This window comes from Haliotis rufescens, unplaced genomic scaffold, assembly GCF_023055435.1.
Source record: "Haliotis rufescens isolate VD_foot unplaced genomic scaffold, xgHalRufe1.0.p SCAF_10, whole genome shotgun sequence".
NCBI lineage: Eukaryota > Metazoa > Mollusca > Gastropoda > Lepetellida > Haliotidae > Haliotis > Haliotis rufescens.
Window position 1 is genome coordinate 21,776,506 of NW_025963780.1, and position 14,985 is coordinate 21,791,490.

Genomic DNA, 14,985 nt, shown 5'->3' on the forward strand with positions numbered 1-14,985 from the left:
ACCTTGGTACAAATGTATAGACGTCAATAGCTGAAAACGCCGAGAAGACGGTATTCCGGACTGACGGTGTCCGGACTTTGGTGCTAAGATGAACCGAAACGCAAATATGAGACAGGGGTCGCATGAGGTGCTGATATCGTCACTGGCTGTTTTCGAAAATATCACTGCATATTGTGTAAAAACAATCTCTATGTGTTCGTTGGGTTTGTTTGTTTGACGCGGTTTAATGCCGCACTATAAGCTATCAATATTTTAACCGCATGGCAGCATAATGTAAATATTCGAATCTTGACCATACAACCAGTGGTTAATAGCATGAGTAACATCCCACGTCGTTGGGGTACGATGAGACACAAATCAACCAAGAACCCGTGAAGTGACATGTGTTATTACGTCCTTTGCTGTGAATGTCATTATACCCACAAAGAAGACAGAATTGACTTATTGATCAAATCCACTACATACAAATCATGGTAGGTATAATTGGATCAATAGTCAGATATGTAATTACATTGATACTACACCTCCTAAATGACACTTTAACATACAGTGAGGAGCAAAAGAAACTATACACCTCATCTGATTTTATCATACATTTGATTTTCAATTGAAACTATCTTAAGTTATCGATATTATATATAAACTCTTCAGGCGCTTAGTCAGCACTCACAGAAATTACATTTTCGACATGGTTTTATTTTTAGATGTAGAAATTGACTGAAAATGGTTAATTTAAAAAAAAAAGGTTTGCATAATAAACAACCGATTGTTCTAAATATTAATCAAAGTTTAATCCAACTGAGGTGGTTCTGATCCCCATCTCATCCCAGATATGTTCTATTGTGTGAGGTGTGAGGAAACAGCCGGCAATGGCAGTACAGCAATGTTATACTGCCTCAAAACGTCTGTGCAACATGTGGGCGGACATTCTCCTTCTGCAACGTGACGTTGAATCCCTCCATTTGCACAAAGGGTACAACATGATCTCGAACGATGTCGTCCCGGTAGCGTACGCCACTCAAAATGCCAATAACAACACCAATCAGAGTTGTCCAGATAAAACCTGGATCCCTTTGTGAACAGTATACTGTCCTAGCCTTGTCTCCTGAACCTCAAATGTTGTCTACACAAAGCTAGGCGTGCCTGACGGTGTCGTGGATGAAAAATTGACGTATCGCCGGACGTCGGGGCTGGTTGCGTACGATTCTGCCTCTCATTGGGTCTCAACCCAGCACTTGACCGAGCTGTTTATGTGGCAGTTGTTATCGATTCCGTAGATGCACCAACGGAATATGGTTGTCTTGTTGACGTCACACACGTGGACGAACAGTAAAATGTCAGGAAACTTCGTTGTTTTGCCATTCCTGTTTGCAGCATACCCAAGGCGCGTATACGTAGACGTTCAGTTTCAGCAAGCCTCGGCATTTTGGAAGCGTTTTTGCTAAGCAATCATCGTGTGCTGTTCATATTTTTTTAAAAACACACGTGTGTGAGTATCATGCACCCATCAAACACGCAAGCATCCAAATTGTGTGCCGTGCATGTTCAACTGTGAATCACGACCTTAGCTTGAGATGTCTTCATGAATATGTATTGAAAGATATTTTTATTGAACTTTATATGAAGCACATTTATTGTGTTCCGTTAGGATAAAAGGGATTCAGAATCTAGCACATTATTGTTTCAAAATTGTCAAATGAATATGGTTTACACAGATAGCGTTACACACTAATTTATCTTTAAAGCACATAGTACATATGCCTGTACATCAGTAGTGTACTTATTGAGTACTGTTTCCACAATGTCATTCTTCAATGTCAACGTCAATCTTTAATTCGTTGTTATACTTTGAATGTCTTTCAAAAGAAAACCAACACATTTCGTTTCAGCAGTTTCAGGAGTTTATATATTCAAACACATAAACAAACATATTTACATGAAAAAACAACGTAAAAAGGTAAGTATCTGCCATAGAACATCACATTATTTCCTATTCTGTAGCTTGTGGAAGTACATAACTTCTCTTCGTTATAAATGTACAAGTTGCGTCACACGTGTACCAGAATTGGCATGTGCACAGTGCAGTAGAGAGTGGCTCAAGCATATCCTTGCGGGATTCCACCGAAAGAAATAAACTGTCCCCGAAATTTCTTGAAAAAATTGTTATGCTTGAAACAGTTAAAAGAAAGAAATTGCCTGCCACTTAAATTACATTGTTGCTTGAAACCGTTAAAATACAGGCTGAAGAAATATTCTATCGCGATAGAATAATCCTAGGACACCCCCCCCCCCCCCCCCCCCCCTCCGAATATCCCGAATATCAAGTGGTCGGTCCCTAATTATCCCCTATAATGAACTTATCAGATTGTTGTACAGCATTGATGTTATGATGAACACATAGATGCATCATGAACGTTTAAATCAAAGCATGAATGAATGGGTTTTGTCTCATTTCACAAAACCCCCACCTTAAAAGGAACGAAAGTTCTATTTACGAAAACAGAACAATAAGGTGGTCTACGTACGTTAGTTCAGAAGCTTTCAATTTTAAAGTATCAACACTTAAACACTGTGCACAATCTGTACCAATAACTGTCCTCAGTGGGCTCGCTAAAATAAACATCTCACTGGTGATTCAATGCATTAACGTTGAATTTGATCAAATATGGTCTAACATGAATTCTGTTGGTTCTGACAGATCGAGTTTTCTATATTGTGATATAAGCCATGTTTAAGCATTGACACTTTTAGTGACAAACAAAGTACATATTGTACAACTAGTATTATTACCTTTCTACATATAATAAGAGCGATCGGTGGCAAAAAATATCTTCAAAACCTACCAAACACCATCTAAACAATAAAGATGCATCTACTCCATTCAAATGAATTCCAAACAGTCCTCTCTGATTGTTAAGTACTGGTTTATTATGTACATATGTTTTTACAATTCATGTTTTTTCCCACAACATAATATTAAACGTCTGTTTGCAGAACTACTTTGTTGGTTCTGTAATTCTCAAATATTAGGTGACACGGGTCATTTTTACTTTCGCGAGTTCGAAATACAATGAACTGGAACGCACTTGCTTCTCAGAAATAATTATAATCATGACACACATTAAGGAATGAAATGATCATAGGAACGTTTGCCTTCAGGACCAATACAGCTTGTCGTTATTCATGGCGTAATAGTCAATGGACCTCTTCGCTCGGAAGCTTCGTATAGCCATCCTTTGTAAGAAGTGGCCTGCCTTTCCTTCGGACGCGCTTGAGTACAGCACAGAGAAGAACCACAACGCCAAGCATAGCGACAAGCGTTCCAGTGATGATGCCAATTAACAATCTTGTGTTTTCGTCTGTTGTCTGAATGATAAAGAAAGGCTGCGGAAGAAAAACAAAAAAAAAGTTTTTTTAATGTTAACACTGAAGTAGTCATTTCAACAGTCATTCCGAAAACATAAACTCGGTAGATTCCAGCCAGCAAAGACAACTTAGTTTGCCAGTAAACACTTCTTCTGTCACGTTTTTGCAATCTTGCAGTTGGTGAATTCTCCAATTACGCTAGGCTTCAAACAGTTTATCGGTCATGGTTCCAGAGTGTGGAGAATAGTCCCCCAAAAGATATTTGCTGAAAGGCGCCACAATGCACAGTGCAATGTGGCAGAATCCGATATTTGCGGGTTCGAATCCCAGATGCGCCCTTACATCCATGTTCGTGAGTCAAACCATTCTGTTAAATGTCTTAACCCGTCATCACTACGGGATGTCCATCAACGTCAAACTGTCTAACGCAACACAAACAAATTATGCCCAGTTCTATTTTACAAAGGTGTATATAAGGAATGGTTGCTCTCTACGTATTATTATTTTCCCCAATAAGTGGTACCACATTCAAGAACAAAGTATCTTTGCAGAATATTATCAACAAGGGAGATATATAGTTCCATGGATATACATTATTATCTTCATTGAAGTTCATACCTTTTCAGTGTTGGTATCAGCATCATTTCCAGCCTGATTAAGTTCGCCAGATGGGCGTGTCAGTCCCGGTGGGATCTGTGATGGTGTAGCTAATGTCGTCATAGTCATCCCTGTTGTAGACGATGCCTCCTCTCTAGCTTCTAAGTCCCCGCAGACGCTTTCAAGCTTACACACTTGTTTGATGACAGGGGCATCATCCATGAACCATTGCCATGGGACGAAACTGGAGTAAATGATTTTTTAAATATGTTTATATTTCGATACAGTTCGAATGAATTTACTTATTTAAACAATACTCCATGGAGAATAATAAATTCTAAGTAAATTAACCAATATAACGAAAGTAGAAATGACGTTATATCTTTAAAAAATATCAATAGTTAGTGCCCGTTATAACTTTGTTTTATTCTGAATATGATAACACTGATCGACTAATATGATACATTGTATGATACACTAAACTTTCTTTATCCTGAATATGTATCACAGGCTAACCTCTCTATACCTTGAACATGATAACGTATGGTCGACTAATATGACTCATTTTTAGCATAAGCAGAGTAATTCTAACAAGATAGTTGAATAATCGTACTTCAACGGTGAGTTAACAATTGATTTGATAGATCATTAATATTAAACTTAAACACTTACTTGTGAAACAGTTGCTTATGGTGAGGGCATTTCTCCATGGTGCACATAAACTTCCTTGTCATCTGCAATAGGAAATAGTTATCACGGAGCTAGAAATGTCGAAAAAGATGTTTGCAGAAAAAAACAGGAAACACGGTGTTGTGTTTTGCAAATGTGATGAGACGATTCTGGTAAGTAAGTAAAACGGTTATCATTTTTGAAAACGAGATGAGTTGCTACGTGTACGAAAATATAAAAAAACGCGTGGAAAGTTTTAATATTGTTTTTTACAGAATATAATTGAAATATCTAAATTTTCTTGACAACACAAGCTACTGGTTAATATTTTAAAAAAATGTTGAACATTTACAAATAAAACGACATATAGTTTACGGAATAAAGTATCGTTTTGAAGAGACATTTATAGTATCGGCTGAGGTCCATCAGTATATTTACTCACACCAACATAGGCCCCGAGGCAAAATTCATCTCCTTGAAGAATCTGAAAATAATGAAAGTATAAATTGTTGCGCTCTATTTCTTTGCCTCTGATAATGACACATACAGTGTTTTGCCTATACTAATGACACATGGTACAAACAATGTTTTGCAAGTGATAAAGACACATGATACATACAGTGCTTTGCCTATACTAATGACACATGATACATACAGTGCTTTGCCTATACTAATGACACATGATACATACAGTGCAGTTTCACAGATTCAATGGATCCGGTCACCTACACACACCAAAAGCGTCACATATGCTGAACCCACGAGCACCAAGTGACGTGTGTATGAAGTTTATATAATTAGAAACGCTCTCAAGACGAGGGCTACACACAAATCCACTGTGCATACATAGTAAATGCATTGGCAGATTAAACCACTTTGCACCAGGACCATACAAAATGGGGGTTCTGTTTACATATTTTTACATATGTAAGTTTATAGATAGATAGATAGATAGATAGATAGATAGATAGATAGATAGATAGATAGACAGAGGACCAATTACACCCAATTAGTTACCACATTTCAAAGAACAACATCCTACAACGAAGGATTCGCAGGTTTCGGTGATAAAGACGACGAAACAGTTTATTTCTTTACCCAATGTATGCTGATATAAGAGTGAGTGAGTGAGTATGGTTTTACGACGCATTTAGCAATATTCGAGCAATATCACGGCGGAGGACACCGAAAAATGGGCTTCTTACATTGTACCCATGTGGGGAATCGAATCCAGGTCTTCGGCGTGACGAGCCAACGCTTAAACCACTAGGCTACCCCACCACCTTGTTGATATAAGAACATCGGTTCTCAAAGAATACGTTTTCTCGATCCTCTTATTCGCAATTTCTACTTTTTCTTATGACAACTGCAGTGGTGTAATTATATGTAATATTTATGTCCATCGTTCATGACGAACGAACGCTTTAACCACCAGGCTACCCGACCACCCCCTCTACATGTAAGTTTCACGGTAAGATGGACATCCATGGTTATACTCCAGGGATATGTCCTCTTCATTATCATGAAAATTCGTTGATTAACCCTACTCTGTCCCAGAATCACCACGCGTACAAGTGATGCATTTCGGAAACATTCAGTCATAATGGAGTGAACATAGTGTCATTAAAATCGATATTGATAGAGAGAATCAAGATTTGAATGGCGAAAATGGCGGTTCTGTAGAAATTATGTTGATGCTGAAATATATAGTTCAAAGTTAACCAACCTTCTTGGAAGTCTGACGGAGTTCATCGGCTAGGGTGACGTGGAGTGTTGCCAGGGTGTGGCCAAAACACTCCGGGGTCAGCTCAGGGACAGCGTACATCTCACACACCAGGGACAGGGCATTATCCAGCGTAGTCAGGCGCTAAAACACAGGCATTTATATATATTACATATATAATCAGTATACATTTAGAGTCGGCACATGACTAAGACGCGTCATTTGTCTGAGAGTTTTGTAGAATCCGTTGATCCTTGAGTCGAATAGTTTGTAGTCACCAAACCCAAAGAGGCAGTGTTGAATCTAGGCTTTGCTCAAAGTGGATTTTGTAACCGGTCAACTTCTAAAATGTAGGTAACATTTCACTTCGGTAATAGTGTTGTACGTTAGGTGTGGATCTTTCCTCCAACTTCATGACACCCCGCCCCCTCCACCAAATCTCCAATACACGCGCGCTGTTAAATACTGAAATACTGTTCAAAGCATCTTTAAAACCCGACCTACTCATTGTATAACATTTAAACCCCAGTTGTATGGACACCCCTTTAAAGACTAAGCGATCGGGTTTACGCATTGTAATCGTTCCATACCCATGCACGACATGTTGTGATCTGGGCATTCTATTTAACACGCAACGAGCAAAAAATCCATATTTTTTGTTCGCCATCCCATATTTAAAAGATAACACTATTCACGGAAAATGTGAAAGTAATTAAATTCGTCAGTCTCTCCTTGACAGTAAATCATTGTCCATGCGTAGAAAAAACCCAACATTTCTTAGAGAATGGACCGCGTTCACATTTCATTTTTAAAAATTAGAAATATATATAGCTTCAACATACGCCTGAAACTAAACGATGAAATGGCGATTGTTGCTATGTACAGGCGTCCGCCATTTCGGAAGCTCTCTGCGTTCTCGAGTCTCGCGGGAGACCACGAGATTTGGGACAGCAGACGCTATCTTCTGAAAGATATTAATTGGTCTCGCCCTTTGTGATCACCGCATGGTTGATTTGATAAATGGGTATTCGGAAAAAGTAGCGCAGTGGCTTGTATATTAAACAGAAAAAAACATTGCTTTTAAGTACGGAGTGTGACTCGAGGGTAACAAAAAGTGCCCATTTAATCTTCATTTTATTAACGTCTTTGTTAAGTCCTGGAATGCCTTCTTATCCGAATGGGTGGGCACTATTTAAGTAGAAAGTTGAATTTCTTTTAGCGCTTATTTCTTAATATACAGCCGCCTCCGTGGAACGTCCGCCCGGAGAGCGGGAGGTCCGGAGTTCGATCCCCGGCCGCGTCATACCAAAAGACGTTAAAAGATGGTACTTGTTGTTACCCTGTCTGGCGCTCGGCATTAAGGGGCTAAAACAAGGACTGGTCGGCTCGGAGTCAGTATTCATGTTAAACTGCGGCATGGTATCTCTGTGAGCTAGCACTATAAATTGGCATCAGTCCGGACTTGTACAAGCAGCAACAAACACACACACACACATGCATGCTCACATGCACGTCGCTATATAAGTGCAATAATCTTGGACGCGACGCTAAACCCAATTTCACCTCACTTCTTAATATACATGAACGTTAAAGGGAGATTCTGTCCTTGAGCATGGTGCCACTGCCAGTCTAGGCCTACACGTTGTACGGAAACTGAGGCAGTGACTTTGTGTTATTTGGGTAATTACTGCCTATATACGAAAATATACATTATACAGTTTCATAACACATGACTTGATTGATTGTGTTTCTAGGTTTGTCAGCACCATACCCGTGCTCGTGGGTTTCACTGAAGTGGTAAACGTCTGAGACCTGCATCACTTCGGGCTTTCCTCCCACATTAAGCTGACACGCCGTAATTTAACTAGAATACTGTTAAAAGCGGCGTTAAACCCAACTCACTCACCAGTGTCTCAGGGCTGTGTTAAAAGGTCGCCATTAAATGTTAGATTGCAATCATCAAAACATTTGAAATGCCAGAGGAAAATATAAAGGAAAATATGTAATGAAAATGTGTTCAGCCTCCATTATTTGTAATTTGTATTATAAGACGGATCTCAGCCCAAGCCTTCTTATGAATAAGCCTATGTTCTGTTCTTGTGTTCCGTGATAAGCGTTGTAGCTGGGCCCCGACGTATAGAACCTATGAGAGATTTGTCACAGATGGCATACGTGAGTAACGCACTCGTGACAGTGGCGTCGCCATCAATACACTCCTTTTCATACTGCCTTCGATCCAGCTAACATAAATATTACAGGTAAACACAGCCAGGCTGTGACAAGAATATCCATACATGCATATGAAAGGTATTGTGGTGCTGACATTACTATGAACAACAAAAATTGACATTCTTTTTAAGTTTCCAAGTTGTGTATATTTAATCGAATTATCATGACGAAATTGATACACGTGTGATGTATGATTGCTCAATGCCATGGTATACAGAAGCACATGTAAAATAATTCCGTATCTCATAATACTAAAACAAAATGAATTAAACGTCCGTATTATTTGTTTCCTCATTGGAAGGAAAATTGATTCATCCAAACAGGTCAGTTGTGATCTTCAAATGTAATGTGACACATTAGGTTCCTAAAACGCGCAACTCTAAAGACGGTCGATATTCAGAAATCCATTTCCAATTTTCATCTGAACGTTGTCATATACTTTTTACCACCCTGTATCCCGTTTTGCCCAGTGGAATCTGAAATCATTCTCGTCAGATAATATAGACTGTTTATTGTCTGGCGTTGACGATGACTATTATATTAGTGACTTTTGTGAACCATAGAAATTGTCTTTACATAATAAGGGTTATTGAATCTAACTTAAAAGGGCGGCAATTTAGACCCTCGAGCTCCCTCTGTTAATACCTACTGAACTTACCGTCATATCGGGACAACCATTTCTCATGTACAGTATTTGCTCAATACATTTTCGGAGGCCCTTTTCACAGATTGGTCCATTGAACACTGTGCTCATACTGTCAGCAAATGCTTTAATATAATCACCAGACAGGCACCATTCTCCGGGCTTGCACATCTTCATCAGCTGATCAACGACATTGTACGAAAACAGCTTGGCCGCCATGGCATCTGACGTTGTGTTGTGATTCATATACTGCTTAAATCGTTCAGACATCTCGCAATACGTTGTCATATCGTTAGCCTTTAGACATTCGGGATTTCTTTGTGTTTGTGTTGAGATCGTCGTTGTTGATGTCGTATTCGAAAGCTCCACGGTGCTTGAGCTTAACGTTGCCAACGTCGACGAAAACGTCGTTGACAGTGTCGTTGCTGATGAAGAAGTGCTTCCTGGTGATGTGGTTGAAGAGTTGAAGGTCTCGTTAAGATTCATATCCGCCAATCCTTTCATGAGGGAACCAGTATTATTTCCTGAGCTGACGTTCCCACTTTTCTTGTCATTGCCACCACCAAAAAGAGAACTGAAAAAGGACTGCATCCATCCTGGAGTTCCGTCGCTCTTCCTCGCCACCCGTGCCCCTTGGACATTCGTACAGGTCAAGATGACCACCACAAGGATGAGAGATGCGACCAAAGCCCCTTTCATGGTGACTGTGGCTGTTCGTTAGAGGTTTGAGACACGCAGTATAAATTATCATTGATTGATACTAACGTGCAATGTGTGATCGACGTTTTCTATAGCCTGTTTCAACGTTGGACTATTGTGGAATTTAATACCAACGCAGATAAGCGAATGAATACAGGTTGGTGGTTCAGACACATTTATCATCCTATAAAAGAAGCACTGAATTTATTATGACGGTAAATCAATGAATTATAAAACGTCCCTGGACAGCGGCAACTCGATAACCACGTGCAGATATGACATGCACATGTATACTTTCATGCCAGGAAACTAATAATATTGCCACCTGATTTCAGACTTAATACTACATTTCACTTATCCCAAACTGACTAAACTATATGCATAAAATTAACAAAATAATGACACAACACGAATTGTTGTGAGAACAATTCATATTGAGTCATAACGGTGAATTTCGTTATAAAATTATGTGTGGTACTGTACATTAGTGAATCTCACCTCTTATGTACACTTGCAATTCGAGTGTACGTGTACAGGCCAATAGATTTAGAAATTAAAACAAGTATATACTTGCGCATGTACTTTTTAAGCGGGCGTACTCTACTCAGCGCTAATAAGCGGTGCTATTTGGTGTGTGGTTGGATTAAGGTGAGGATTCTCCTGTAAACCTGACTGACGACATTTTCTTTAGATATAAATCCTCTGATACATGAGAGGAGCGGGATGTCGCATTGATATTGAGTCGCATTTTTTGCTAGGGGGCCATCGGGCGCATATTTTTGGAGACGCATTAATTTCACGATTTACAGTGCTATAAGTACTTAATAGTATTCTATAAGTATATGGAGGAAGTTTTCAGCGCGGTGTCTTGTTATGAATTATACATATTCATAATCATTATGCATTTAATGATGAATTACTTAGTTTAAATAAATTTTTGGGTTTAATGTAAATGTTTAGTCTCGATCATGCTATTTCCTTCAGATGGAGGTCAGTATGAAAATACACTATCAACTTATTCGGGCTTGTTTGTTACATAACATGTGATATCATCCCTGCCACTGAAATGTATCAGCCTTTTGACGTTTTTTTTGTTTAAATAAAGATTAAAGTGTTTGTGTGTGTGTGTGATTGTGTGTGATTGTGTGTGTGTGTGTGTGTGTGTGTGTGTGTGTGTGGTTGTTTAACACCGCACTCAGCAATATATCAGCTAAATGACGGCGGCCTGTAAATAATCGAGACTTGACAAACAAGTGAGTGAGTGTGTGAGTGAGTGAGGGAGTGAGTGGGTGGGTTTGTGAGTGAGTGAGTTTAACGTCGAATCGGCATTATTGTAGGCATAAAGCGACGAGACTAAGATGATATATATAAATATATATACACACACGACGATATATATATACGATTATATATATATATATATACAATTCAGTCATGAATACAAAGTTATATTAAGAACAAACTTCTAAAATAATTGTTATCATAACAATATTCTTTACAACTGTTTAAATCACGGGCTATAAGACACAAGAAACAACATTGAGCCATAACGCTGGGGATCATTGGGACCCTAGCAGGATATACGTCATCACGGAATTGTATGAATGCTGGCTGTTGGATTAGCCATAAACCGATTGAAGTACAAAATATATATCATGATGGTTGGTTAATCTTGTCAAATGATATGTGTTTCTCATGCGATTAATTAAGGGGCTATTCTTTTCAAAACTGCACACACTTTACCTTTTCGCGAACACTGGTGTCAATCACCGATTTACAGTGATCTTATCAATGACATAAAATATTCGTTACTTTTTGGCATTTCACTCCCCATGGAATCTATTTCGGCAGATAGTCACGACTGATTATTCTCTGGCGTTGTCGGTTTATATTTTCACCAAGTAAATCTAACTGTATAAGTCTACATTCCGCACCTCTATTACATATATATCATTTATATATTTAAGCCACGTCGTTAGCTCTAGGACCGCCTCCGTGGTCTAGCGGTAGAGCGTCCGCCCGGAGAGCGAAAAGTCCGGGGTTCGATCCCCAGCCGAGTCATACCAAAAGACGTTAAAAGATGGTACTTGTTGTTACCCTGTCTGGCGCTCGGCATTAAGGGGCTTAAACAAGGACTGGTCGGCTCGAAGTCAGTATACTGTGTCTGAGTGGGGTATTCATGTTAAACTGCGGCATGGTATCTCAATGTGCTTGCACTATAAATCGGCATCAGTCCGGACTAGTACAAGCAGTCACACACACACACACACACACATTCACGTGCATGCACGTCACTATATAAGGGCAATAATCTGTGACGCGACGTTAAACCCAATTTCAGCTCACCGTTAGCTCTAGAATCGTTTTAAGGTGTTTAAATGGTTGTTTCTGTTGAAAAAACTGAACAGTAAATTTAATAAGTAGGACTTGGTTTCTAAAGAACGAAATGCCCTTTTAAAGCCCCGGTATCTTTTAAAGTCGTCTGATAAAGACTGTCTGGTCCAGACTCGATTATTTACAGACCACCGTCATATAGCTGGAATATTGCTGAGTTCGGCGTTAAACAACAACAACAACTCTAAATTAAAAATTGAGCAAAACGTTTGGAAACTGTTATAAATGGTATCAGATGGGATCATATGAATCGGAACGAAACTGTGTTCATTTCATTAGCTGCAGTGGGCACGGGTGGCCCAGTCGTCTAAGGCGCCGCGATTCGCTGTGCAGAGTTGCGTCCCTTGGGCACGCCAGAAACCTATGATTGTGGGTTCCAATCCCGGTTCGCCCCAATTATGTTTCTAGGTTTGTCAGCACCATACCCGTGCTCGTGGGTTTCACCGAAGTGGTAAACGTCTGAGACCTGCATCACTTCGGGCTTTCCTCCCACATTAAGCTGACACGCCGCGATATGACTGGAATGCTGTTAAAAGCGGCGTTAAACCCAACTCACTCACTTATTAGCAGCATGTTTGGGACATATGTCCACCCTAAATGTAGAGGTAAGGACAGAATGTGCCCCAAATTATTTCAGAGGTGTCCATGACACGTTTGTTACAACCCTTAATGTAACAATTACATGTAAAAATGTAATAAATACATTGAGGGTTGCTGTTTAACCCTTCTTACAACCCTTAATGTAAAAATTAATCTCAATGTAAAATCGTATTGGATTGTGAATAGATTTCGCATGACGGATGACACACGCTATACGGATGACAATACGTCACATAAGCCTTTCGGCCATCTTACATGTATGGGAAAACATTAAGCTAACTAGAACTGTCCTATGGGGAATTAAACACCTCCCGCAGACGTATGATGATGTTAACATTAGTATCCAAATGTACCTTTGCAATCGCATTAGAAGACAAATCGCAACTGCTGTTTTTCATCGGAAGATAGGTATAGTATTTAAAGGAGCATTCGGAGGCGTTAATTTCACTGACACGGTAGCGTTCGGAGTCCAATAACATGTCAAAATACAAAACTTGAACGAAATCGGACAATTTCTAAATTTCGACTAATCAGAGGCCTCCGTTCCGTTGCCATGGTAACATAATGGCAATGGAAAATGAAGGCATATCGTACAGTATCCGTAGTTACACCTACGTACACATCTGAAAGAAATCGATGTAGTGGTTTAGTCGTCCAGACAAGTTAAAAATGGCGACGTAATAAAGGGCAATAACTCACCGAAATAAAAAAAATAATAGCAATGTGCGCATTCCCAACTACATGTTGAATTGGTCACGTGTACAAATGGTAATGTACGACATGTACGATATTAACCCTCAATCAATACAAACCGTTATAAATAAAAGGTGAAATGTATGTTCTAAAACATTCCCTTATCAAATGTTGAAACACACCATATATGCCACATGTGTCGAGCGCAGATCGGTATGTCTTCATCGGTTGCAACATCTGTGGGTCATTGATCTCCCTGTCTTAGTAAGATGATATAATTTTACACCTTCAATAACGACATCGATGATAATGTACACTACGCGTTATGAATCCATGATTGAGGACACAGTTTTGTCGACACTAGCAGTGACTGTTATTTCATAAAACCATCTGAAGTTTAGAATTTATTCTCACAGCTAATGTCACCACATTCCCTAGTGTTTTGTACGTTACATATATTACAGTAAACTACGGTTATAACGAACACGCTTATAACGAACTGACGGATATAACGAACTTACTTTTTGGTCCCGACTACTTGCTGTAGTCATGCTGTATATGTACTTATAACGAACTACGGTTATAACAAACTGAAGTTAGTAGTCCCTTTGAGTTCGGTATAACCGTAGTTTACTGTACATGTGTTTGTGACGGGTGCAGACGGTAGGGCAGGATACGCTCACCTTTTCGCGAGCACCTGGTATCGTCACTATGTGATAGTATTTCATAAACACATTCTCATCGTACAGTCGACTGTGCTTTCTGCAGAGATTTCTATTGGATATGCAAAGGGTTTTATCGCTTTATGTAGTTGATCCCGTTCGGGATTGCGAATTTAAATTGCATCTAAGACCGGAAATCAGTTTGGATGCGCGCGACCTATTCTTGTCCGGAATCTGGAGTCTAAACTAAATGATAGAGAAACTGGGATCACATATATTTATTGATAACTGTAAATGTATAATACAATAAACTACGATTACAACGACCTCAAAGGGACCACTAATTTTAGTTCGCAATTACCGTAGTTCGTTATAAACCAGGTGTTCGCGACATACTTTATGTTATTGAACACGTGACTGCGTATTGATCTTTCGTCAGTGTACACAGGTTGCCAATGGTCACGGTAGGCTGGCTTCATGATGTATTGATACTTCTTTAGGTAAACTTAATATATTTATGTACCTTTCTTACAGCCTAACACAGTATCAGGGAATGGCAATAAGCCTACAGTACATAATAACTTGTTTATAGAACATAAAAATATTTCTTGGCAAAATGTCGACCTTGAAATGTTGTCTTTTTAAAAGTTGAAATTGATCAAATCTTTTAATTAAAGTCTTTGGGATTTCCAGATTCGCTTTGATTATAA

At 39.2% G+C, this 14,985-nt stretch overlaps 1 protein-coding gene across 1 annotated transcript; it reads right to left on the reverse strand.

Annotated features, from left to right (window-relative positions):
- Nucleotides 1-1,883: 1,883 nt before the first annotated feature.
- LOC124130844 lies at nt 1,884-9,980 on the reverse strand. The gene is made up of 6 exons (XM_046493859.2): nt 9,243-9,980; nt 6,359-6,499; nt 5,075-5,116; nt 4,636-4,697; nt 3,985-4,207; nt 1,884-3,384 (listed from the first exon to the last, which is right to left on the reverse strand). Exons 1-6 carry the CDS (start codon nt 9,924-9,926, stop codon nt 3,196-3,198), a joined length of 1,341 nt encoding a protein of 446 aa, XP_046349815.2. The 5' UTR covers nt 9,927-9,980; the 3' UTR covers nt 1,884-3,195.
- Nucleotides 9,981-14,985: the final 5,005 nt, after the last annotated feature.

Coding starts and splice junctions, on each gene's coding strand:
- LOC124130844 (XM_046493859.2), bottom strand. CDS start 9,926: ATGAAAGGGGCTTTGGTCGCATCTCTCATCCTTGTGGTGGTCATCTTG. Junction 4,698..5,074: donor GCCTCGGGGCCTATGTTGGT/GTGAGTAAATAT, acceptor TTCCTATTGCAG/ATGACAAGGAAGTTTATGTG. Junction 4,208..4,635: donor CATAAGCAACTGTTTCACAA/GTAAGTGTTTAA, acceptor CATTTACTCCAG/TTTCGTCCCATGGCAATGGT.